General features: G+C 44.0%; 1 protein-coding gene across 1 annotated transcript in view; it reads right to left on the reverse strand.

The window, feature by feature from the left end:
* Positions 1–8662: 8662 nt before the first annotated feature.
* atp1a3a (ATPase Na+/K+ transporting subunit alpha 3a) overlaps positions 8663–25408 on the reverse strand; it is a 33605-nt gene continuing 16859 nt past the window's right edge. Inside the window, exons 4-23 of the mRNA XM_036145793.1 lie at positions 25120–25323; positions 23555–23668; positions 23171–23305; positions 22917–23034; positions 21474–21562; positions 21030–21209; positions 18806–19004; positions 18089–18333; positions 17809–18001; positions 14864–15039; positions 14002–14138; positions 13749–13899; positions 13469–13637; positions 13164–13318; positions 12022–12145; positions 11323–11468; positions 10978–11108; positions 10375–10476; positions 10055–10146; positions 8663–9875 (exon numbers count right to left, since the gene is read on the reverse strand). Of these exons, the coding sequence (XP_036001686.1) occupies positions 9847–9875; positions 10055–10146; positions 10375–10476; positions 10978–11108; positions 11323–11468; positions 12022–12145; positions 13164–13318; positions 13469–13637; positions 13749–13899; positions 14002–14138; positions 14864–15039; positions 17809–18001; positions 18089–18333; positions 18806–19004; positions 21030–21209; positions 21474–21562; positions 22917–23034; positions 23171–23305; positions 23555–23668; positions 25120–25323 (2889 nt within the window). The 3' untranslated portion in view covers positions 8663–9846. The remainder of the gene's footprint in view (positions 9876–10054; positions 10147–10374; positions 10477–10977; positions 11109–11322; positions 11469–12021; positions 12146–13163; positions 13319–13468; positions 13638–13748; positions 13900–14001; positions 14139–14863; positions 15040–17808; positions 18002–18088; positions 18334–18805; positions 19005–21029; positions 21210–21473; positions 21563–22916; positions 23035–23170; positions 23306–23554; positions 23669–25119; positions 25324–25408) is intronic.

Below are 25408 nucleotides of genomic sequence, written 5' to 3' on the forward strand. Positions count from 1 at the left end.
AAAACCAGTCTGCCAAGTTTGTGGTGTTTTGAAATTTTGGATCTTTTGGGGAATAAAAACTGGAAACTCAAATGTTTTCGATTCAGATTTGGAAACTACTACAGATGCCCTGATCAACCAGAGACTGGAGCTGGTATCAGTTTCCTTCCTTATTTTGGTTCCGATCGCTGATCAGCAGCTGATATACTGAAGCTTCTCTATTTTCTTCCTGTTTTATAAACGTTTCTATTCTTTAAAGCAGCGCATCATCCGGTGTTTTAGTTCTTCCCAGGTTCAACACACCTGAATCAACGACCGGTCACTAGCGGGTCTCTGCAGAACTTTATGACCTGCTGCGGATATGTTTGGACCCTTTGAACACATCAACACTTCTAAAACTGGCAGAACAACCGGCCCTGGAGGACTGAAGCTGGACACCTTTGCTATCGAGCATAAAAAGGGGGGGGGGGGGGGGTTCTTAAATTTGCTGTTTAAATAACTACTTTAATCAAAACACCTGCAAAACACGTTCCTTTTCCCCCCTGATGTCTTACAGTCCTTGGAAGAAACATCAGAATCAGTCAAATTTGGCATCTGCAGGTCAGACCTAAAAGAAATCCAGAAATCTCACCCTGCTGAGTTCTCCTACTGCTCTCCAATCTGCATTATTTGTTGTTATTTCAGCTTTTCACTTTTTGTTCTCTGTCATTTTTTTTGTCATAAAAGGTACACCTGGTCTGGTGTTCTGTTAGCTGTGACATCATCAGGGGAGGCAGATCATCCACTATTACCATCTACCATAGAAAGTACTCCTGGGTCAATGTGAGCTTCTGTGCTTTCTGTGTCTCTGCTCTGTCTTCTCTAACATAGAAAGTACTCCTGGGTCAATGTGAGCTTCTGAGCTTTCTGTGTCTCTGCTCTGTCTTCTCTGACATAGAAAGTACTCCTGGGTCAATGTGAGCTTCTGAGCTTTCTGTGTCTCTGCTCTGTCTTCTCTAAGCCCCAGTGGGTGGAGGCAGATGAGCGTTCACACTGAGCCTGGTTCTGGTTCTGCTGGAGGTTCTCCTCCCTGTTAAAGGGGAGTTTTCCTCTCCACTGTCGCTTCATGCATGCTCAGTATGAGGGATTGCTGCAAAGCCATCAACAATGCAGACGACTGTCCACTGTGGCTCTACGCTCTTTCAGGAGGAGTGAATGCTGCTTGGAGAGACTTGATGCAACCTGCTGGGTTTCCTTAGAGAGGAAACTTTCTCACCAACCTGGAGGATCTGATGGAGTCTGACTTTGGAAAGCGCCTTGATGATGATGTGTTTCATGAATTGGCGCTATATAGATAAAATTGAATTGAATCGGGGAAGCCTGATGGGAAACTAAACCTCAGTCTTTTAAAAAACACCCGCGGATCGCCGACCCTCCCGGGATTGAAATAAAGAGCCGATGTTCCGTCTTCCTGCTTAAGGAATAATTTTACCGCGCGTGCACGCCGGGCCTAAACACGCGTGGAAACATCATTTCTGCTCCACACACAAAGTGAAGCGGCGCTTCCAGACCGCAGGAAGAGACGCTGAGATGTAGCGACCGCATGCAACACTATTCATTATTAACACACTCAATATAGCAGCTCTGGACACACACACACTCTCAGAGAAAGACAGAAGCCCTCCAGGACCCCCCCCCCCCCCCCCCTGACCCTGCGACCTGGACGCCATGGCAACCCTCTGACCCATCCTGCTGTTGCTGTGGTAACAACCTTGGAGCATGTCTGACCACTGCCCCCCCCCTCCATCTAACACACACACACACACACCCTATAGCCCTGCAGCTGCCCCCTCCTCCTGCTCCACGCCGAGCCGAGGCAAACCGATCGATATTCTATCACACAGAACAGTGGAGCGAGAGAGAGGAGGCCACGGGCCAGCCAGATTACTGGGAGGGGGGGGGGGGAGGTGTGTGTGTGTGTCAGAGGAAGCAAAGAAAGGTTTTAGGGAAGGTAGAGTGTTGGGGAGGTGTGGAGAAAGGGGTTTTAGAGTGCGGGTGTAATCGGGTAGGAGATTGAGAGATGGTGAGTGTGTGTGCGGAGGATAAGAGGAGGATGTGTGTCATAATGAGAGGAGCTGCAGCGCTACGAGGCGTCTCCTCTCCTTTTTATATTCTAACAGATGTTTGCCGGTGGATCTGTGGCAGCGTGAGGGGCCAGGATGAGGAGGAGACTTGATTTAAACCACATTTCCCTCCCAGCTTTGCTGCAGGCTCGTAATGAGCTCCTGGTGTTCTCCAGAATTCACCTGAAGTTTTGGTTTAAACTTGGAACAAAAACCACGGCTGCAAACTCTGCGATATGTCTCAGTGTCTGGCAGAACTGGGCAGGAGGAGAACCAAAACGAGTTTTTTTTTTAACATGGTCTAAAAGGAAAGTATGAGCAGAGAAAGGCCAGATTCCTGTCTTTAGGAGACGGGAAGAAATCCATTAAGATTTCTGAAGCTGGAACGTTTTCTATCAAACTGCCGTAATTCTGGGAATAAAAAAACAGGATAAATATTCTCCTTAGAACGTGCTGTCAGCACAGCACAGGTTTATCCCCTGAGTTTAGTCTTTTTATGCCTGAACGATTCATAGATCAGAAAAGACCTCCAACGATCCTCAAAAACACGAAGAGAAAAAAATAGAGGTATTACAGAATGATTAATATCAACATAAGCAGCAGAATAACTGAGGAAACACAACTTTATGCAGGAAATAACACCAAAGATTAAAAGTAAAAACAAATAATAAAATCCATGGAAACATTATTTCAAATCTATGATTCAGTGAAACGGTTACAAACCCAGCGTTTTATCCCACATGGTGGCTGGAGCCCATATCTGGAGAAACTGGGCGAGAGACGTTGTCCACCCTGGACATGTCTCCAGCCCAGCGACGCAGAGACACACAACCACACCTAAGGATAATTTACAGACCAATTAACCTAACAGTCGTGTTTTATGACTGTGGGAGGAAGCTGGAGTACCCGGAGAGAACCGACGCATGTACAGGGAGAACATGCAGACTCCATGCCGGGATTCAAACCCAGGACCTGCTTGCTGCAAGGCAACAGTGCTACCAACTGCATCACTGTGCAGGCTTGAAGGAAAAATACTTTAAATAAAACATTTTAAAGAACCGAGGTACGATCCAGTTTAACAGAAACACTGAATATAAAACGGGAGAAGATAAAGAAACTAAAACGTTGCTGCAGATTAACTACCTTCCACCTACTAACTAACATAACTACCAACCTCTCTGGTATAAACGTGCACGCAGAAAAGAGCCGCTGCTAATCACCACATGTCAGCATTTTCTCTGCTTAATTAAGGTCAACGACCCCTAAACCTGACATTTAATCCTAGGCAGGATTTTAACTCTTTGCAGGTGAAATATTTGCAGTTTTTGAAATTTTATCATGTAAAAAAAACACCAAAAGAAAGCAAAAAAATGTAAGCATTGCCCTACAAAACTTTAATCTGTTGGAATATTGTAACAATGTTAATAATCACTGCGTTAAAAAAAACAGTCAAATCAGTTTTATTCTCTATTTTGGACATATTTAAGACTGATCCCCACAACAGCCCCACCCACCTACTGTTTATTTTATGGAAAACAACCTTTTGTGTTGCAGTTTTTAAATAAAAAAATAATTCTATAAATTGGGATTTAAAGGATTTTAAGTGTAGTTTTGAGCTGGTTTGAAGTGCTTAAAGAAAAAAAGCTTAGAACTGTTGACTTAAGTAGAACTAACATGTTTTTAATGTGCTTAGAAAGGTGCTAAATGCATCACTAGCACATAAAAGTCGTGCATTTCCCAAATAATTATAAAAAATTAGAGTCCCTGCAAGGATTTCACACATTAAATTGATCCACTGGCAAAAATAATAACCAGACAAAAATATCCCACATAGGCAGGAGGGTTGAAATGTTTTAGCGTCATAATAAAAGTGAGGATTTATTTCCCATTTTAATGTAAAGAGCTGAGCAGCAGCAGAGTGTGAGACCGACGGCTTCATACGTGAACATCAATTAACAAATAAATTAAATATTTCATGCACAACACGAAGCTCATTACAAGTCATCTCAGTGGTAAACTCCCTAATCCCAACAGTCAAATAAATGTAATCTAGAGGCTCAACATTTAAATTAAGATTATAGAGGGGGGGAAAAGACTTATTTGTCTCTTTCTTGTTTTAGGTATTTATTATACTTACAAAAAATGCACCATAAAGGTTTGTAGTTAAACATCAAAAGCATGGGATTTGGACATTTTGAATTAAGAGGAGCTACCAAAAATGTTTACATCAGAAAAACAGGCAAATATGATTTTAGTGTTGAATACTGTCATAATATCGGTTGCAATTAACCCATAAATCCCCACTCTTCCCTATTTTCCCAACATAACAATGTCCCTGCTCCCTTTATCATCTCAGGCACTTAAACAAATATCATGTTTGGGCATCATGGGCAGTGAGAGTTCCTCAAATTGGCCAAATACCATTTCAGCTCCATTTCTGCGCCATCTTTAGGTTTCTGAGGCAGCTGCGTTGTTTCTAAAACTGTCAAAGGATCAACGCAGGTTTTTTTTAAAGATCCACTAAGGAAGGTGTGTGTGTGTGTGTGTGTGTGTGTGTGGGGTGGGGGGGGTTTGGGACGCGGACGGATTGTTGCGGCGAGACGCTGGGAGATGGGATCTACGTTTATCTGTCATTTCCAACAGAGCAGGATGTCGGGAAGACATTTTCAGCAAAAGCTTAAGTCACAGATCGTTATCAGAAGGAAAGTTCACATCACACAGGTGACCTTCTGTCCTCCTGCCGATGGTAAATGTGCTTAATAAGACATCCATCCTTCCATTATCTACACGGCCTTATCCTTCAGAGGAGAGCAGAGGGCTGACACTGGGGGGGGGGAGGAAGGGGCTTTATCCCTTTTTTTTTATTGTCCTTATCTCATATTTATTTTAGTTTTATAAAAGACGTCCGATGCTGCTGATTTACCTCCCACCTCTTGCGGCTGAGCTGCCGCACAGAACGAGGCGTGTTCCTGTGGTAAATGCGTTATTAGCGGCGAGAGGAACATCACAGCAGAACCTATAAAGAGGTGACCCATTTCCCTAGGTTACGTGTGCCGAGCGAGCAGCAGCACTCATTTGCTCTGTGAGCCCTGTAATGGTATTCATGAAACATGAACACCGGCGCTCCCAGCCTGGGAGTGTGTGTGAGTGAAGAGATCCTGGAAAAAAACAAAAAAAACACCTGATTCCCTCACAAGGGCCAGAGCTGTTCTCTCCTTAGATCCAGACTTCTGCTGATCCTCTGCCTCCTCGTGTCTCTGGGCAGAACGTCGGCTTTGGCTCCTGCTGGAATACCCGGAGACTTCCTGGAAAGTCTACTAAACGCCAATGGCTCCCTCTGGATCAGCGGCACCTTCTCACGCCAGCAGGTCAGCCACGGCCTCCTCCACCTTTACCTTTGCTGAGAGCAGCTGAAGCAGAGAACCAGCGTCCACCGTCCTCCAGCGTTTCCGTTCCTCACGCACGCCTTCCCTCTCGTATATTTCCGGATGCCGGAGCCGATGGTTACCGGTTGGGTCGCGGCGACTTGATGGTTTCACCCTGAGCCGCTTCAGGCCTCAGGGGGCGACTAACATGGTCGTTCCACAAAGAGATTCCAGATCCAACTTGTTTTGTAAAGCATTTGAAACAAACACAGATGGCAAAGTGCAATTAAATTCCAAACAACAAATTCAATCAGGTCCTCCAGGTTGGTGAGAAAGTTTCCTCTCTAAGGAAACCCAGCAGGTTGCATCAAGTCTCTCCAAGCAGCATTCACTCCTCCTGAAAGAGCGTAGAGCCACAGTGGACAGTCGTCTGCATTGTTGATGGCTTTGCAGCAATCCCTCATACTGAGCATGCATGAAGCGACAGTGGAGAGGAAAACTCCCCTTTAACAGGGAGGAGAACCTCCAGCAGAACCAGGCTCAGTGTGAACGCTCATCTGCCTCCTGAAGTGACGTAGAGATAAAGACAGAACCAGTAAAACGTCATAAAATAAGAAATTACACGGACATAAACCCAACACTATGGATTAAAAGCCGGAGAGGAAGCTGAGTCTTAAAGCCAGCAGCAGATGAGTCCAGAGTTTAGGACCGGCTCCAGAGAAGGCCCGGTCCCCTCTGGGCTCTCAGCTCAATTACTCTGAGCTATCTCTATAGTTATGCTGCTATAGGCTTAGGCTGCTGGAGGACATCAGGGTCTATTTCTCTCTCTCTGCTGAGTTCTCCTACTACTCTCCTATTTACATTGTTATTTCAGCTTTTACCTTTTTGTTCTCTGTCATTTTTCTCTTCATAGAAGGTACACCTGGTCTGATGTTCTGTTAGCTGTGACATCATCAGGGGAGGCAGATCATCCTCTATTACCATCTAACATAGAAAGTACTCCTGGGTCAATGTGAGCTTCTGAGCTTTCTGTGTCTCTGCTCTGTCTTCTCTAAGCCCCAGTGGGTCGAGGCAGATGAGCGTTCACACTGAGCCTGGTTCTGGTTCTGCTGGAGGTTCTTCTCCCTGTTAAAGGGGAGTTTTCCTCTCCACTGTCGCTTCATGCATGCTCAGTATGAGGGATTGCTGCAAAGCCATCAACAATGCAGACGACTGTCCACTGTGGCTCTACGCTCTTTCAGGAGGAGTGAATGCTGCTTGGAGAGACTTGATGCAACCTGCTGGGTTTCCTTAGAGAGGAAACTTTCTGACCAACCTGGAGGATCTGATGGAGTCTGACTCTGGAAAGAGCCTTTAGACGACATGTGTCATGAATTGGCGCTATATAAATAAAATTAAATTGAGTTGGGCTGAAAAACCAAGTTGAAGAAGCTGGTGTGACAAACGTTCAGGATCCCTGCAGCTTTGGTGTTAAATGACAAAAGTTTTATTTCATTATCTACATTTTAAACAACTGGAAACTACAGGGTGGTGATCCTTTTTGTTTTTGAATTCCCACATTTTAATTTATCCTGTTTGGTGATTCTGTTTTATTGAAACCACCCGTACCGTCGTAGACGACTGGTGACCACCAGGTTCAGGGATGGAACAGTTTCTAGATGATTTATGAAGCGTCTGAAACGGTTCCGGTCTGTTCCAGGGTCGTTTTTCTCTTCATAGAAGGTACACCTGGTCTGGCGCGATTCAAACGCTGCAAAGGTCCAGGTTCTGTTGGTTGTTGTTTTAGATGTGACTGGATGAAAACTGGTTTCGAGCTCAAAATAGTAAGCAGTGGGTTTAAAAATGTCAGTGTGCCTGGAAATAAAAGCATTTAAAGGATTTTAACTAACGCATCTGGAACCTGCCCAGTGAAGAAAACTTTATAATTTTGTTAAATATTTCATAAAAACTGTTAAATATTTACGACATTAAATGAAACATTTGAAGATTTCTGTGTCCTGTGCATCACAGTTTAGTACGACCAGTTTGTGAGAAGCGGGTCGCCTCTGTGCTGCCTGGAGGGGACCGACCTCTGGGTCCGGTTACTCCGGCCCGGGTCGACCGGACCGTTTTCCACGGCTCAGAAACGACGTTTGGTGTTTCTGCTGAAGTCCAAGATGTGGCTGGCTGCTGCGTAGCAAATATCTAGTTGCTAACTTACTGGTCAGTTTGGGTTTGTTATTCTGTTAAAACAGAATTTCAAAGGCCTTTTTCTGTCAACAGAACCTTTTCAAGTGTTTCTGGTGAGTTCAAACCTAAACGAACAATTTATCTTAAATGGATAAATGTTTTGTCTTTAGGGCAGTATGCACGCCGTTTAGCCCAGGAGGTTCTTCTTTAAACTGGACTTTACGCGGGTGGGGGGGCTTCACATGTACCTGGAAACCTTCTTTATCAACCTGCTGCTGATCATTGGCTGAATTTTTATTATTTCAGCTGTTAAATTGTGATTTTGAATTTGCTTTCTTCCAACTTTCTGGTTTTAATTTCCATTTTAAAGCATTTAGCTCAGCAGTGTCTCACTGCCCTTCTTTTAATGCTTTTATCAATCTAATTAACATTTTAATCAACATATTCTGCTCTTAATAGTAAATGACTTATTTACAGGATGCAGCAGAGTGTTTATCATATCTATTGCTATTAAAAACATAGACCGATCTGCTTAATGAAGTTAATGAACTATTATTCTAAACCCAGTAATAAAGAGGGTTTTTAATTTTACAGGCATCTTTTATATAAAGGAAATTACTGAAAGAGTAAAGTGTTCGAATTAAAGACGATTATCTCCATGATGAGATTGAGAGAATTAAGGAAATTCACAGTTTTAAAGCCAAGAACTCCCTTTGAGGTTTATTAGGAGGCTCAAGTGTTTTTCTCTAATAAATAAAACACAGACAACATTTTCAGGGCTCCTGGTCAACGCTGCATTAAATTAGAATTGACGGTTTATTCCTGAGGAGTAAACCGATCCTATGTCTGTTTGTATGAACTTTTTGAGCTATTTTCCTGAAGCTTTTACTTCTTTTGATGTTGTTCCTTCATTTTGTAACCATGATTAAATGCATCTTCAGTCGTGATGCGTTTAATCACCAGATTTCTGCAGAATCTAGTTAGTCTTAAGGTCTTAATGTGAAAGATTTAAGAACAGACAACTGAACACTGCTGCCACACACGAGAGTTGGTCACAGAATTTATTTCCATTTTCTGACATAACTCCACACAAAAACAAACTGGAGACCAAGCTGAAAAAGAGAGATCCTTCTGCTTTATTTCATTTTCTTCGTTTTTTTAGTTGTTTGCTGCCGTTTCAGGAGCTAAGGTACAAGGACCTTATTCCACGTTTTCCACAGATTGAAAGAATGAAAGTGGAGAGAAATCTCTTTTTCCTAGGACACAGAGAGGTTGTCGTCTTTATTTTTTTTAACGGGGGACGGAGGTCAGGTGAGGGAGAGGAGGAGTGAAATCTGGTCAGGGGGACGGAGGGACGCCACAGAGTTCACAGACAGACAGACAGGGACAGATAGACAGGTGTGGGGGGGGGGGGGGGCAGCTAAGACAGGGGATGGAGGGAGAAGGAGGGACGTGTGCTTTGTCATGTCTGAATGAAAACAAGCAGCTCTCAGACCCACTTCAAACTTTAAAAACAAAAAAAAAAACTCCACAAAACTTACAAACAGTTGAGTTTTTAAAAAAACATGCAGTCTGTTAGAAAACGATGAACAGAAAGAAAGACGGGAGGAGGACAGGGAGGGCAGGAGGTGAGCTTTTCTCTCCACCCTGCAGGGGGCGTGAGTGAGCGCTGCAGCTTACTGGTTCCCTCACAGGTAGGGGAGGAGGAGGAAGAGGAGGAAGAGGAGGAGGACGGCAGTGAGTCAAGAGGAGGAAGGAGGGAGGAATGGCAGTGATTACCGAGCTGGATCTGGCAGTTTGACTCCAGGAGGGAAATAAAAAAAACGCTCCGGATGCCGAGCAGAGAGCCGCGGTGGTTCTGGAGAACAGTCGGGTTTTGGTCCTTAGTCTTGGAGTCGGATGTTAGTCGCGCGCAGCAGCGATGAGCGGCTGCAGCCGGCGGCGGAGACACGAGACGGACACCGGCAGCGTTTCTGGCCGACGGTGCTGAACAGACTTTGGATAGAAAAACGGGGACAGAGGGGCGGAGAGGACGGGCATCCTCACGCCTCCTGCTGCTGGTCCTCTCGTTGTCTTGGCAGTTGTGTTTTTAGCTAGTTTAACACATGGAGAGGCGATGGGAGGAGTAAACGTCATTTTCATGTATATTTCAGATATAATGAAAATGAGAGAGATGAAGGGAAGGAGGAGGGAAGAGAGGGAGGGATGAGTTCAGGGAAGGATGCTTTGATTTAATAGTAAGTCTCTTTTTCCACCCAGCCTGCAGAGACAGAAGAAGACAGAGGAGGAGAAGAGGGAGCAGAGCGTTACCGACCCAAACGTCTGATTCTGTCCGATCCGCTTCTACCACAGAAATCAGCTGAACGACATCAATCTCTGTTCAGTCTTCTGTTATCGGACATATTCATCTAAACGCTGCGGGTTCCGCTGGGAACTTACCTCCAGGGTTTCGGCGGAGGATGAGTTTTCGGATCTCGTCGTAAACAAAGATGAGGAAACTGTAGGGGAACGCACAGAACCACCAGCTGGGCCTGGAGGAGGAGAGCATTAAGTGTGAGAGCAGGCGGGCCTGACTGCTGACGAAGCACAGATCCTCTGAGTTAGAGTAAAAGTTTTTATTCCTGGTCTGTTAAACATGAAGCAGGAGAGGATTTAGGACGACAGCAGCTGGCTTAAAAAGCCTTTAGCATGACGTATTGATTTAAACTCGGAGCATTTATCATTCCTTTAGTGATGGTGCTGGGTGTGACGTTGCGTACTTGAGTGGGTACATCCGCAGCGCCACGTCCATCCCCGGGCAGTAGGACAGCAGAGCAGCCAGAGCCGTTTCCTCAAACAGGCCGAAAATCAAGATTTTATTCCTGCAGAACAAACGGAGGACAAACAGTTAAACACGTTTCCATGTTTCCCACAGATTTAAAGAGTGAAGCTGGAGAGAAATCTGTTTCTCCTGGCACACAGAAAGGCTGTTTCCTTTATTTATTACCAGGGCAGGCAGGTTAAAAGCAACTATAGACGTAACTGAGTAAAAAGATGTGTTAGAAAAACCACAACCACGGATTCAGCTCGCCTCTTAGATCTGCTGCTTCCGCCTTTAATCACAAGCTTCCAGTTATAAACGCTGCTCAGCATGTCTGGTTTCTTACTGCCACCAAGTGGCTGCAGGGAGGAACTGCGACGTGTGAGAAGCTGCTTCATGCGTCCAGATCTCTGACCTAAAGCTAAATCTACACGCGCTTGATGCTGATCTTTAAACATAGTAACAAGAATTCAGCATCAAACTACAGAAGTTTTTTTGATTCACACAGTAACCATTTAAAGGCGCAGTAGAGATAAGAGGTTTAGATGATTTTTCCACTCACTTCATGCCCTGCTGGAACACAGAGTTGCGTCTGGTTTTGCAGATAATGACGTCTGCCCACTGCACCACCACGATGCTGACGAAGAACGCCGTGTGGCAGGTGAACTCCACGATCTTACGCTGCTCGTACGTCTGTGCAGAAAAACAAACAAGATATTCCCGTTTCAGAGGCTGATGATCAGACCGCCTGACTTCACACCATCGTCACGTTGAGGTTTTGCTAAAATCACGACTGTAACGTGAACACAAAAGGCATCGTGTTAACAGACGGCTTTGTATTTGAATCAAATGGTTGGAAATCACTGCCTTACAGGAAAGAAAGAGGACAACAGATCCTGCTTCTTACCCACTGCTGCCCATAGCTGTCCTCCAGGTCGTTGTTGGAGCGATCGTCCCAGTTCAGCCGGATCCCAACAAGCAGAGAAGGCAGGAAACCATTTTCAGCCATGATAACAAAATAGGCAAAGAAGCCACCAAGAGCTTGGATCATGCCTGCAGGAACAGAGCGGAGCACGCGTGTTAGCTTCCTGAGGAAAGACGAGGCAAGGCAGCCTTTAACCAGAACTGATCAAAGCAAAAAGACGATTTATTCAACTAAAACTGTCATTTCTGATGTCTGCAGTTTGGATATAGTTCATGTGAACTGGGATCAGGGGTGTGGAGTTTACAGAGTTCTGCTGTGTGGGAAGTCGCTCTTTATTTCTTCATATTTAAGAATTAACTGAGTTTTTGGGAACGAATGTTTGATGCTCTAAAAGTGGTCAGATATTTTCTAGCCAAACGAATCAGAAAGGTCAATTCTTCTCTCACCTTTACTTTCAACCATCTGAATCTTCGTGTTGCAGAACATAAAACAATGTTCTCTGTGCTGTTATGATAAGGCTGTAAGAATCTGTGGTAGCCTGCTAGAGAGTTATTTACCGAGGCGGAGTATCTTCCTACTTCTCTGGAACCAAGGTACGTGCACCGGTGTGATTTTTTCTGTTTTTAGTCAGTTAGCGTGTTTTCTCAGCTGATCCCTGTCCTGCAGAGGAGACCAACCCACCGATCTGTCCATAGGCGATGCTGATGAGTCTCTCGTTGACCAGTTTGTCCCTCAGCGGGTTCCTTGGCTGCCGCTTCATGATGTCGCTTTCTGCTGCTTCATAGGCGAGAGAGATCGCAGGAACCTGAAACAGAACAAACGTGAGCCGTTTGGTCAGGAAGCTTCACTTCTAAAGCCCAAACTACAGAATCAACATTATTAAAATATGTTCACAAAACATTTCATTTACACAAAAAGAAACTACATATTTCTAAAATGCATAGATGAAATAATTTAAATTAGCACAAAAGATTACAGTTCTAGTATTTCCTGCAGACCTTAACCAGCTGGACTGATTTGATTGAAAAAATGATAACTTTTTTGAGAACTTTCACCAAAACGATTCAAAGATTTCTAAGGCTGCTATTTAAGGAAAACATCTTGATGGTCATCAGTCAACTTTCCTCTCCTCACATCAGTGTGGGGAAAAGAAACTAAAGCTGTAAAAACACATATGGACATAAACTGGACCTAATGTTTGTAATAAATCTATAACTATGTGTCCTAACAACTAAAAACAACTAAAACACAGAACATAACCTGAAAGAAGTGACTCATTCACTGCTGTAAGAGCAAATTAAAACCTGCCTGATGAAGAATAATGTTTTTCACATGTCAGGTTCTCACATGAATTCAGGCTGATGTAGAATAAAGTATTAAGCTTTTCATTTTAGACCAAGTTCAGAAAAAAATAACAAAACCAAAATGTAACAAAGTAATTAAATTAAAACAATTTAACAAACTGTATTTTAGCCAAGGTTGTCCAGGTTGGTCCTGTAATTAGTGACCCACGCTGCCACCTAGTGGTGCTTCTGTGTAATTCCTCAGGTGTCATTTATAACAGAGGACTTTGACATAAAGATAAAGTTGCTTTTGCTTCCCTGTGCTTGTGTGTTTTCTACTGAACGCTGTGCTTCCTGGACGTTTACGGACTAAAACCGTTTGCATGTTTGTTTACAGCTCAGATATTCAGATTCTCTGCATGCAGACGCTGAGGTGCTTAGAAACGTTGAATCTTTGGACCCTTGTATGATCTGAACCTGTGAGGGCTGACAGGACGTGAACATGTCAAAGGCTGGGTATCCTGGCTGAGTCGCTCTTACCATGTCGGTTCCCAGGTCGATGCAGAGGATGGTGATGGTACCCAGAGGCAGCGGGATGTTGACCAGGATGAAGAAAAGGAACGGCGTGATCTCTGGGATGTTGCTGGTCAAAGTGTAAGCGATGGACTTCTTCAGGTTGTCAAAAATCAGCCGTCCTGAAGACAAAAAACATGATGAGTAATAATTTAGTCAAGGTTGGCAAACATGAAACATTTGCACAACAACATGCATTTTTTCTTCAGCATTAAAGCAGTTTTAATTGTGTTTTTTAGCCTATTTCTTTGCCCATTTCGGATCACACACACCTTCTTCCACTCCGGTCACAATGGAGGCAAAGTTGTCGTCCAGCAGGATCATGTCTGCTGCTTGTTTGGAGACGTCGGAGCCTGAAATGCCCATGGCCACACCGATGTCGGCCTTCTTCAGGGCAGGAGAGTCGTTCACTCCGTCTCCAGTCACGGCCACGATGGCTCCCTGAGGGACGGGAACAGATTCACATCAGAGCCTGAATATCCAACAGCAGGACTTTTCTGGTTCGCTCGTCTACGTTTGGAACAGACTGTGACGTTTGCCCACTTCACCTACCTGTCGCTGGCAGCCTTCGACTATGATCAGCTTCTGCTGGGGCGAGGTTCTAGCGAAGACGATCTCCGTGTGGTTCTTTAAAATGTCGTCCATCTGGTCCTGACTCACATCTTTAAGATCTGTGCCGTGGATCACGCAGGCCTTGGCATCCCTGCAGAACAAAACCCAGCCAAGCGTCCGGATCAACGCGGCCGTCATGAATCCAGCTGAACTCACTCAACTCGTGAGTTTAGATGTTTGCTGCCCGTCTTACCTGGGGTTGACTTGGCTGACGGGAATGTTGAGACGAGCGGCGATGTCTTCCACGGTTTCGTTGCCCTCAGAAATGATCCCCACACCTTTAGCAATGGCCTTGGCTGTGATGGGATGGTCCCCAGTCACCATGATGACCTGCAGAGGCAGAGGTTAGGGGACATACTGTAGAGAATAGAAACGTTTATAGAAGGGCAGCAATGACAGAGGAATGAGAAATGTTAGTTTTACTTTATTTTGACGTTTTATTGCACAGCTAGACTTTCTAAGTGCATCATATACCTCAGTCTTTACAGCACTTTGGTCTTTTTGTGCTTTATGAATAAAACTAAACTGAATTGGACTGGAAACGGTGTCAGGGTAGAACTGACATTAGAGTAATTGCTTCTTTGAACCTTTTTAATTGTGAAAATATGTCTAACTTCCAAAAAAAGTAAAAAAAAAACAACAACTGGACCTTTTTCTGAAGTTTGAAGATGTTTCGCTTCCCATCCACAAAGCTTTCTCAATTCAAATGTCTGGAGTAGTGTGGAGTTCCAAGCTTTATATTATTGCCCAAAAAGGCCTTGTTCTAGCTTAGATAACATGCAAATTAACCCAAACTGGTCCACCTTACTAATAGGGAGTTGTTAGGGTCATTGTTGGCCTGGCTTACAGGGGAGATGTTGTGATCACCTGCATGGAGGTGAGGGTTGAGGTGAAAATTGGAAGGAATCAACCCTGTTAGCTGTGTTGTAAGTTTTTAAAAGTTGAAACCCGAGTCCTTTTGTTTAAGGTTGTTTTTTTCTCTCTTAACGTAAATGGCTTTAATTGTCCTTTGTCTAACTTGTCTGACCTTGATGTCAGAGCTGAAAATGACCCACCTTGATGCCAGCGGAGCGGCATTTCCCCACAGCGTCGGGCACGGCGGCGCGGGGAGGGTCGATCATGGACATGAGGCCAACAAAGCAAAGGTTGTCTGTCTGGAAGTTGACGTCGTCCGTGTCAAAGGCGAACCCTTTAGGGTACTTGTCCTCCGGCATGAACAGGTGGCAGAACCCTGGAGGAGACGGAGAACAGTCTTTAGTTAACGCTGTTCTCAGTTAATCTATTAAAACGGGCATTTTCATTCATAACTTACAGAAGACGTCTGTAGCAAACAAAGTAATCCACACACACTAAGAAATTTAACTGAATCTGTGCTCGAGTTTATGCTTGGCTTAGTTAAACCTGGGGTTGGTTGTATGACCTAGAAATAACAGTTTTGCTTTCAGCAGCCTATTAAATATTGTTCTTTATACCAATCAATGTGTTCTTAGCAAAGCTGTTTTTAATAACGGGACTTTGCAGTTGTTCTTGTGGCTTCACAGAGGCGGCGTCTCACTCAGGGTTCCCACACCTTGGTGAACATCAAATTCAAGGACCTTTCAAGGACTTTCCAGGACCAATTTCCTCAAATTCAAGGACCACACGTGGCGGCATTTACCTACTGTGACCGCTGAATAGGTTATCATATTTTAATACAATGCAAATTCAATAAAAGACTAAACGGCATAGAAGTTGTTGGGTCAGAAGCAATGCAAGAAAATAGACTTAATTTATAGCCTACATTGATATTGATCATATTCATAGCCTACATTTATATCCACAGTACATGGCTATGCCATACTACATTACATATAAGATGTACATTAGCCTACCGTTTCATGGAATTTTATGGAAAAAAGTGCAGCATTGAGATGTTCAGAATTATATCAATTTGTTTCACTTACTTTCATCTTTGATTAAGCTAGTTTTTGACTTTGACCCTGAAAAGTCGCTAAATATAGCGACAAAGTCGCTGAGTTGGCAACACTGGGTGAATGTAACCTATTGGACGCACGTAGGCCTAAACCGTAGCCTAGCAACTAACGAGGAAGAGCAAACGTACTTTTGCAAATTAAAAGTCTGCGGAATCAACATAATTTTAAAAGATCGTGTGGTAGTAAAATAATGACACGAGTCGTCAACCGTGTGAACCCCACAAAAAAATTCAAGAACTTTCAAGGGCCTTCAATTTATTTTTTCAGATTCACAAACTTTCAAGGATTTCAAGGACCCGTGGGAACCCTGCTCACTGCCAGGTAGAGCTTTTATCAATCTGTAGCTGATCATCGGGTCTTTTACTCAACCTTTTAGAGATTAATGCGTTTAACTTTGCTGTAGAACATCTGCTACCTTCGTCCTAAAATACTGACGGAGACGGGATGACCTCACTGGTTCTCCATGATGCTGAAGATACAGAGAACAGGCAGCAATTTAAGCAAAAATGGTGACTGATCTGATTTCTGACTGCTTTCATTCATTTTTCAGTGAAAATAAACAGGGAACTCAACCTCAATGGCCTCTAGTCATAATCCCTGCAGAAGGAAAAGCGTCAGCTGCAGCTCATTGAAACATTTGGACACATTATTGAAAGAAAGGGAAGAACATGGTCCAGGCATAGCAGTTTACAGCGCTACAAAACCATGAGGCCTGGGCGAAGTTTTGGAGGGAAGAACAAGATGCTGTTGAACTACTTTTAGCATTTAGTACGTAGTAGATTTGTTACAAATCTGAACATGAAACCAGGGCAACTTTTTCAGCGAGGCATTTATTTCAAACACGAAACGCTGCTGGTTTCAGAGAAAGTTTCCCCATTAATCAGACGACCTGGACCTTCATCTGAACGCAGGGAAATGATCAGCAAAACGTTCAAGGTTAGATTGGAGGAACGAGCAGGAGGCGCGTTCCAGCTGCTATTACAGGAAAAAAGGCCTAAATACTAATTTATTACACATCATTTATAGACTATGTTCCTAACAGAGCACTTCTCTCTCAGACTGCAGGTCTGCTGGTGGTTCCTAGAGTCTCTAAAAGTAGAATGGGAGGCAGATCCTTTAGCTATCAGGCTCCTCTCCTGTGGAACCAACTCCCAGTTTTGGTCCGTGAGGCAGACACCCCGTCTACTTTTAAGACTAATCTTAAAACTTTCCTTTGTGACAAAGCTTCGAGTGGCTCATGTTACCCTGAGCTACCTCTATAGTTATGCTGCTATAGGCTTAGGCTGCTGGAGGACATCAGGGTCTATTTCTCTCACTCTGCTGAGTTCTCCTACTGCTCTCCAATCTGCATTGTTTGTTGTTATTTCAACTTTTAGTTATCTGTCATTTTTCTCTTCATAGAAGGTACACCTGGTCTGGCGTTCTGTTAACTGTGACATCATCAGGGGAGGCAGATCATCCTCTATTACCATCTAACATAGAAAGTACTCCTGGGTCAATGTGAGCTTCTGAGCTTTCTGTGTCTCTGCTCTGTCTTCTCTAAGCCCCAGTGGGTGGAGGCAGATGAGCGTTCACACTGAGCCTGGTTCTGGTTCTGCTGGAGGTTCTCCTCCCTGTTAAAGGGGAGTTTTCCTCTCCACTGTCGCTTCATGCATGCTCAGTATGAGGGATTGCTGCAAAGCCATCAACAATGCAGACGACTGTCCACTGTGGCTCTACGCTCTTTCAGGAGGAGTGAATGCTGCTTGGAGAGACTTGATGCAACCTGCTGGGTTTCCTTAGAGAGGAAACTTTCTCACCAACCTGGAGGATCTCATGGAGTCTGACTTTGGAAAGAGACTTGAGATGATATGTATCATGAATGGCAGCTATATAAATAAAATTGAAAGGAATTGAATTAACTTGGTCTGATCTCTTTGCACCTGTAAATAACTTGAGTTTTTACAAAGATCTGGTTTAAGTTTGTCAACAGACCCCTTAGAGGTGTTTGAATTTGACCCTTTTTCCCCGTTTGCTGTCATGCTTACCCAGTACTCTCTCGCCCAGCCCTCCCAGTTCCAGGTAGGCGTTCTGGAAAGCCTCCTTCAGCTCGTCGTCCATTGGCTGCTCCTTGCCCTGAATCATGATGGTGGAGCAGCGGTCCAGGATTCTCTCGGGGGCTCCCTTCATCACTAGTAGGTAGCGGTTGTCATTTTCTTCCTCGGTTTCATGAATTGAGAGCTGGACAGATCGGGCAGGTAATGTTTTAACGGGGGGCAGTTTGTGGCTTCGGCTCCAGGCTACTCCGTGAGGTATTTAGACGTGTACCTGATACTTGTTGGTGGAGTTGAACGGGATCTCGGCGACCTTCTTGTTCTTTTCCCTGATGGCTTTGACCGAGCCACAGGAAAGCTCGATGCACTTGAGCAGAGCCGACTCGGAGGCGTCGCCGGCGACGTCGCGTTTGAGGATGGGGAGAGATTCCTGACCGGCCTTGAACACGGCCCGGTTGCACAGCGCAGCGATGCGAGCCAAAGAAACCCATGTGGTCGAACTTTTGTCGAAGGAGCAACCTGAAAGAGTTAAAAAGAAAAATTTACCGTATGTTTGGGTGTTTCACGTTCAACTAGGATCTGATTTATCATCCAGCCTCAGCTACACCGACCTCTTCAGGATTTAATGTTCATAAACAAACATGAAAACTATCATTTTATTTTATAGTTTGTTGAGAAAATTCTAACTTTGCGGTGAAATGTTTGGCTGTATGTAAGCTTAATTTTAATTTCACGGATGGTTAGAAATCAAGGATAATATACGCTGTGTGTGTGTAGCTGACAAGTGAGAGAAGAGTTGATCTTCAGTTTTACTATGAAGAAATTACTGGACAAATACGTCTTCTGTCAGCAGCCGGTGGGACTTATGTTTATTTTTTTCCTCTTTATGACGCATTTTTTGACTGATGTGACCTATAGTCTGAAAAATACGGTAGTTGTTGAAGAACTGGCAGCAATTCTCCGCCCGGCCCAGGAAACCAGGACTCCTCACCAGACTGGTCCTCCGTTGTGTCGGCCTCGTGGATCTGGTTGTCGAACCACATGTGGGCCACGGTCATCCTGTTCTGGGTCAGGGTGCCGGTCTTGTCGGAGCAGATGGTGGAGGTGGAGCCCAGCGTCTCCACGGCCTCCAGGTTCTTCACCAGACAGTTCTTACGGGCCATTCGCTTGGCAGTCAGAGTCAAACACACCTGGGAGAACGGAGGGATGCCGGAGATGATAAAATGAATCAGTGTTTTATGTGGCGAGCTAACATCACTGGAGCAACTCTGCAGGCATTAAACGTCTGCTAATGAGCAGAGCCATAAGTAGCGATCGAACCCATATAAGACCCACAAGATCCCTGAAGAACTTTATTCTGATCAACATATCAGCAAAATGCACTAAAATCAAGATTCCCTCTGAGACTTAAAACAGCCAATGAAACAACGCAGAGGCGAGAATGAGTGAGGTCATGCAGCAGAGCAGCATGGTATCAAGCCAAGTACGGCAACCCCAATGAGCCAAACTAGCCAAGCAGGCTGAGTTCAGACCATCGAGCTAAAAAGTAACGAGCCTAATGTCTTTACATTAACTAGCTGTTGCCATTGGAGAGAGCCCCGCCCCCGGCCTGGAGAAGAGGGGAGAGACACACAGAGAGGAAACGGGACAAAGACTCAACACACGACAGCTCAGAGAGATGGAGCACAGATTCACCACAGCAGACAGATTATTAAAGCACGACGACACAAACAAAGCAGCAACACAGAGATACACAGAGGAAAGTCACACAGGACAGAATCAGCGTCGCCGCACACGTCACAAAACAACACGAGCCGCAGGTCCACCCAGACACAACAAGCCCACGGTCACACATACTGACTGTCAGTTTTAACGCGTTAACTTTGTTAGACCATAACGCCGACATTTTTTTTAACGCGCATTAATCGCGTTAATGTTTTTTTCCCCCGCCGGCGCTCTCCAGACTGTGTTTTTTTTTTTAATCCTCGCCGCTTTCCGTAGTTCCAAGAATGCTAAAGACTAGTAAAACAGACCTGCGCTCACTGGGCTTCTTTTTTCTAAAGTAGCTTGTACATTTTATGAGTTGCGGGTTGCATTTTTTGGGCTCGTTTCTGAAAGAGAAGTCGCTTATTTGGGCTCTAAAGTAAGTGACGCTGCCGCACTACAGACACAGTGAGTATGACCAGCTGAAATATCACGCTGCAGCGCATCTTCCTAGACTGACATAGAAGCCGAGGGAGTAAAGGCAGGAAGAGAAGCTCTGCCCGTATTTTCTGCAGTTTACGGTTGCAATAACATGTGATAACATGTGAAAGTAGATTAGGCTGTGCAGATCACCATTTTGAGCAGAGATTGGTTCTGAAGGTGATTTTATTTTATTTTTATTTTTTTTTTTACACGCTGATAACATTGCAGAAACCCAACCCATAAACCGTACTTTAATGCTTATTAATTTGTTGTCTTTTTTGTCTCTAAAATTAGTATTACTTTATATGTAAATGCTTAATACCATGTCTGTCTTAGTTTAAGAGACAAAAAAAATATTTCGTAATGAAGTGTTTATTTATTTACACATTGTGTAAACATCAGGGCGTTATGATTAGTGATTTAGCCATTTTAGGCCAGAGTTTAACATTTTATGACACCAGGATGTTTTCATTCCAATTCTGAAAAGTGCTTGAAAATAAAAAAAATTAAATATTTTTTGTGCAAGCATGTTTTTTACTAGTGTCATTTATTGCAAAATTGCATATTAAAATGCCCAAATAGGCTTTTACATTTTCAGAAATAAAAAGATAAAATATTCGATTAATTTTTGATTAATCTTGAGTTAACTATTGAAATTATGTGATTAATCGCAATTAAAATTTTTAATCGTTTGACGGCACTAAAAATTTTTACTTTTTTTTAAACATTATCTAAGAAAGTGATTTTAAAGATTGATATTTGCTTTAATGTCAGAAATCATGATCAAGCGGCTGATTATGTAGAAGTTACACCATTTTATAAACGTATAAAGTATCGATTTTCCTCAGATTCTGTGCAGTTAGAAGCCTGTTGCGTCTCTCTGACTAGATTCATTCTCTATTAATCACTGGAAGTTTTAAAGCAATAAATAAAGAAGTCGCGACATAAATAGGCGAGTAGAAATAATTCAAACTCGACAGACACCTACGGACCGAGTCGTTGCCACAGATTAAAGAGTGAAAACTCACAGTGACTGTCGCCAGCAGGCCCTCAGGAACATTAGCCACAATGATGCCGATGAGGAAGATGACGGCCTCCAGCCAGCTGTAGCCCAGGATGATGGAGAGGATGAAGAAGCTCACTCCAAGAAAGACAGCCACGCCTGTGATGATTTGGATGAAGTGCTCGATCTCTTTGGCGATGGGGGTCTGAAAAAGGATGAACAATTATTTCATTTTTTCCAAGATGGCTGGCGGCTTTTTGGTGTAGAAACCAGTTTTAATCTAAAATGAAACAAGTTCTCTCTCTTTTGTAAGCTCTTCTAAGCTCAAACTCATCTGTCTTGGTTGAAGCACAAACATAAAAACCCCTTTAAACAAAGATTTAATTGAAGTGAGAGAATACGTCCTAACAACGTTTTGGTAAGCAGGTCGATGCTCTGCTGTTTTGGTAACAGGTAATGAAGACGTCACCTTGCCGGTCTCCAGGCCTGAGGTAAGGGTGGCGATGCGACCCATCACTGTCCGATCCCCGGTACACACCACGATACCACGAGCAGTTCCTACAGGACACGTTAGAGAAAACATCATCAGGTTTATGGCTTTAAACAAGTTAAGAAACTGATCAAAATAAAAAAAAAAACCCTGATAGAATAAATGAAAGCATAAACAGAATTGACAGTTTTATCTCTTGGAAGTCAGAACTTGTGTCTCACTGAAACTACATGTATAAATAAAGGTTTAATTCATTTATTCAACTTGGAGGCACAAGACATGAATTTCTGAAACCACTAGAGGGCGCCAAACTTCCCATAACGCTGAACATCATGAGAAGTAAAAAAAAACACAAAGAGGAAAAATCGACATTACAACCGGGGGTCATTCATGGCGTGGCCCCCTCATTGGCCCTCCAGCACAGATGGCTGATGCAGATGGAGACTTTATTTTTTAATTTAGGGCGATAGTATTACAAATCAGAACATTTCTTCAGCCTAAAATGTTTGGTACAACACAAAGCATTCATCTTTTACTAACTTTCTAGCTTCTTTTAAATGTTTTTTTAGTTTGTTGTCTGTATATTTTTTGGCGCTCGTGAACTTTTGACAACTCTGGTTCACGTGAGGAACGGTTCTGACACCCCCGGCCTAAAACGAATAAACAGAATCAACTGGTCCAGACTCCATCAGGATCACAAACTTAGATGTCATCAAACTTCTTTAATCTGAATATGAGATCTGCTCCTTCAGTAAATTCTGACAGTAGATTAAAGTAGATTAAAGCGCTCTTTGGTTTCAAAGCCTCGTTTTTGTCTCGTCAACTAGATTTTTACCTGGAATCTGGATTTAATTCTCCACAGCTACAACATTCTTTTCTAACTGCTCCCATTTCTCACTTTTAACCACAAAGTAAGTATCTGTAATGTAAAATGAATTTAGGGTTAATAATCCGCTACAGAACCCCACCAGAACCTACTGTTTTCCCGCTAAACCCCATTTTACCATCTGCAGACAGGAAAAAACGTTAAATAAAGACCAATTTTCAGCTACCGTCAGAGAATGAAAATTTCGCTAAAAAAGGAAAAATCTATTCAAAACTTAATCAGCTGTAGAAGTTTTACATTCTGACTAAATATTCTCCGGAGTTTAAATATTACACTTTAAATGCAAACATTTCTCTGCCTCTTCTATGTATTTAGAGTGAATTTAATTGTCTTTATAAAGAATATTGAAAGAAAAAGAACTTTAACTGAAAGTGGTATTTTATTCAATAAATCATGATAATAAGTAATAAATTATTCAGTGATTAAAAAGTGTCCTTCATAAACTTTACAAGGATGGTAGCGACACGGGAAAAGGTGGAAACTGTTGCAGGTCCACAGCATCCTGAGGCATGAACCCATAAAGGTGGGGACGTTACCCTCGACACAGTTGGTGGAGAAGAAGGCGATGTTGCGAGTTTCCAGGGGGTTGTCGTGTGTGCAGTCAGGAGACCTGGTCTGAGGCTCCGATTCTCCAGTCAGGGAGGAGTTGTCCACCTGGAGGCGCAGGGAACAGGTAATCAGAGCAAATATGAAAATAAATGACAGAGAGCGACCCAGAGGAGAAACTTTAGAGGCGCCCCACTGAGGAGAAATGATTTCCAGAGTTCAGTTTCTCTAGGGTTCTGCTCACCTTGCAGCCATGGGAGGAGATGATGCGGAGGTCAGCGGGGATCCTGTCTCCTCCTTTCACCTCCACCAGGTCTCCTGCCACCACCTGCTCAGCGTTGATCTGCATCTTCTCTCCCTCTCGGATCACCAACGCTTGCTGGGAAGAGAATCCGGGTGAGAGACGATATCATGGAGCTAAATCTCATTACTGACATCGTTTAATGAAATGAAGAAAGCGGCGGCAGAACTGATCGACTGCTAAAAAAAAAAAAACAGGTTTATCGGACTCATGAAGATGAAAGGTTTTATTTTAACAGCAGCAGAACATAAATTACAGGGTCAGAGAATCAGAAACCAAATCCAGGTTTGTTGTATTTAGACAAATGTCAGATTGAGCGTCTGGTACCTGAGGGACCATGTTCTTGAAGGATTCCATGATCTTGGAGCTCTTAGCTTCCTGGAAGTAGGAGAAGCAGCCGGTGATGATGACCACAGCCGACAGCACGATGCCCAGATACAACTGCAGGGAGAAAACACGAGACTTTCATCCGTTCTGCAGCCCAAACCAGTCAGGTTACATCGCTTTTCTCCTCTGGTAGCAAAATCATAGAATCCATGGAGGACAGATAATCCTGAGAGTAATGGTGTCATTTCAGGACAATGTGAAGTTATCACTGAAAGCGTGGAGCTGTCAGCGGTTATTTGTCCGTCTGTGGTTTTTTAATTATATTATAACACGTTTAATTAGACCGGCACGGATAATTTAACTAATTTCTCCTGAAGCCCTTTCGTCTGTGCTCCATTTCTCACATAAAGTCATGTTTTGCTGGGTAAGTCAGCTGCTGTTTCTCAGCCCTCCCTGTGAACTCAGCCAAATATTTGCTCCTGCCATGCTGAGTGCGTCAGAGCCGTTTAGCCTCGGCTCTCTGCTCCGTCCTGCGCTCTGACCCGAAACAGAAACGGTGCTGACCCGACAACATCCTTCTCCTAGCGGCCCGTTACGAACACCAGGAGTCACGAACAGAGCGCCGTGTGTCATCCTGAGGAGGGGCCAGCTGGCAGCGTTTGGACTAACCGCTCATCCCAGAGGAGGCTGACTCCAATCTGATCTCTGAAGAGACGCCGGGGAGCCTCGGCCTGCATCACTGAGACAGATCCTTCTACAACACAACCATCAGGCATAAAATCATGACCCCCAGCAGGTGAGTTGGAAAATGCTGACTTTCTTTTCCCACCTGTTAGAGGGCTGCGTGTATTCAGCAGTAAGTAAACATTTAAAACTCAGATTTGATTATTCAGCATCAGGAATTGGGGACATGGGCCGAACCATGACGGCTGGTCAACTCGTCTAAAGTGTTCAGTCTCCTAAAACTTAAAACTGGTCCTGGGAAGGAGCAGAGGATGTTAATTTTATATAAACCACCAACTCAAGAGATCGTGTCTCTTTCAGCTGGATAACGGCCCAGATGCAAAGCAAAATGGTTCAGGAATGGTTTAAGGAGTACAACAGCCCGATCTAAAGCGCTGATTTAGCCTCCACATTCCCCAGAACTCCATCCAGTCCAAGCATGTGTGGGATGAACTGATCCCTGCGGCCAGCTTCCATCCCTCCATATGAAAGCTCGTCCAGCAGTGCGGCGTCCACCGGGGAGCAGTCATAATATCGTGTTCAGGCTGCATTTAGTTTGAGGAAAGAGCTGCAAAGCATGTTGATAACGTGCACAGCAGCCTCACGTTGAATTGGAGATCAAGTGAGTAACAATTAAAGCAAGCAAGTTGAACAGAATTCTGACTAGCTGGCTTTAAAACTGGCCAGCAGGTTGTGGTTTATGGTTTATATATCAGTCTAACAGCACCATTCCAGTAAAATTCAATCTTAATAATGTCATGTTTGCATTTAAGGCAGAAAGCTTTGCATGCATGAATGTTTCCCCATCATCTGCCGAGCTTTAGGGCCAACCTTCCACTTACGTTATCCCCAGCCGGCTCGTCCTCTGTCGCAGCCTGGATGGCGTAGGCCAGGAAGCAGAGGATGGCGCCGATCCACAGCAGGATGGAGAAGCCGCCAAACAGCTGCCGACAGAACTTGACCCACTCTGGGGTCGTAGGAGGTGGAGTGAGGGCGTTCGGTCCGTCCCTGGCCAGGAACTCGGCCGCTTTGGCGTTGGTCAAACCCTGGATGTGGTGAAGGAGGGGGGAGGGGTGGATTATCAGACGCTGGTTGATTGCAATCAGTTCAGAACAGAAATAAACGTGGTGG

This window comes from Fundulus heteroclitus, chromosome 13, assembly GCF_011125445.2.
Source record: "Fundulus heteroclitus isolate FHET01 chromosome 13, MU-UCD_Fhet_4.1, whole genome shotgun sequence".
In the NCBI taxonomy this organism is placed as follows: domain Eukaryota; kingdom Metazoa; phylum Chordata; class Actinopteri; order Cyprinodontiformes; family Fundulidae; genus Fundulus; species Fundulus heteroclitus.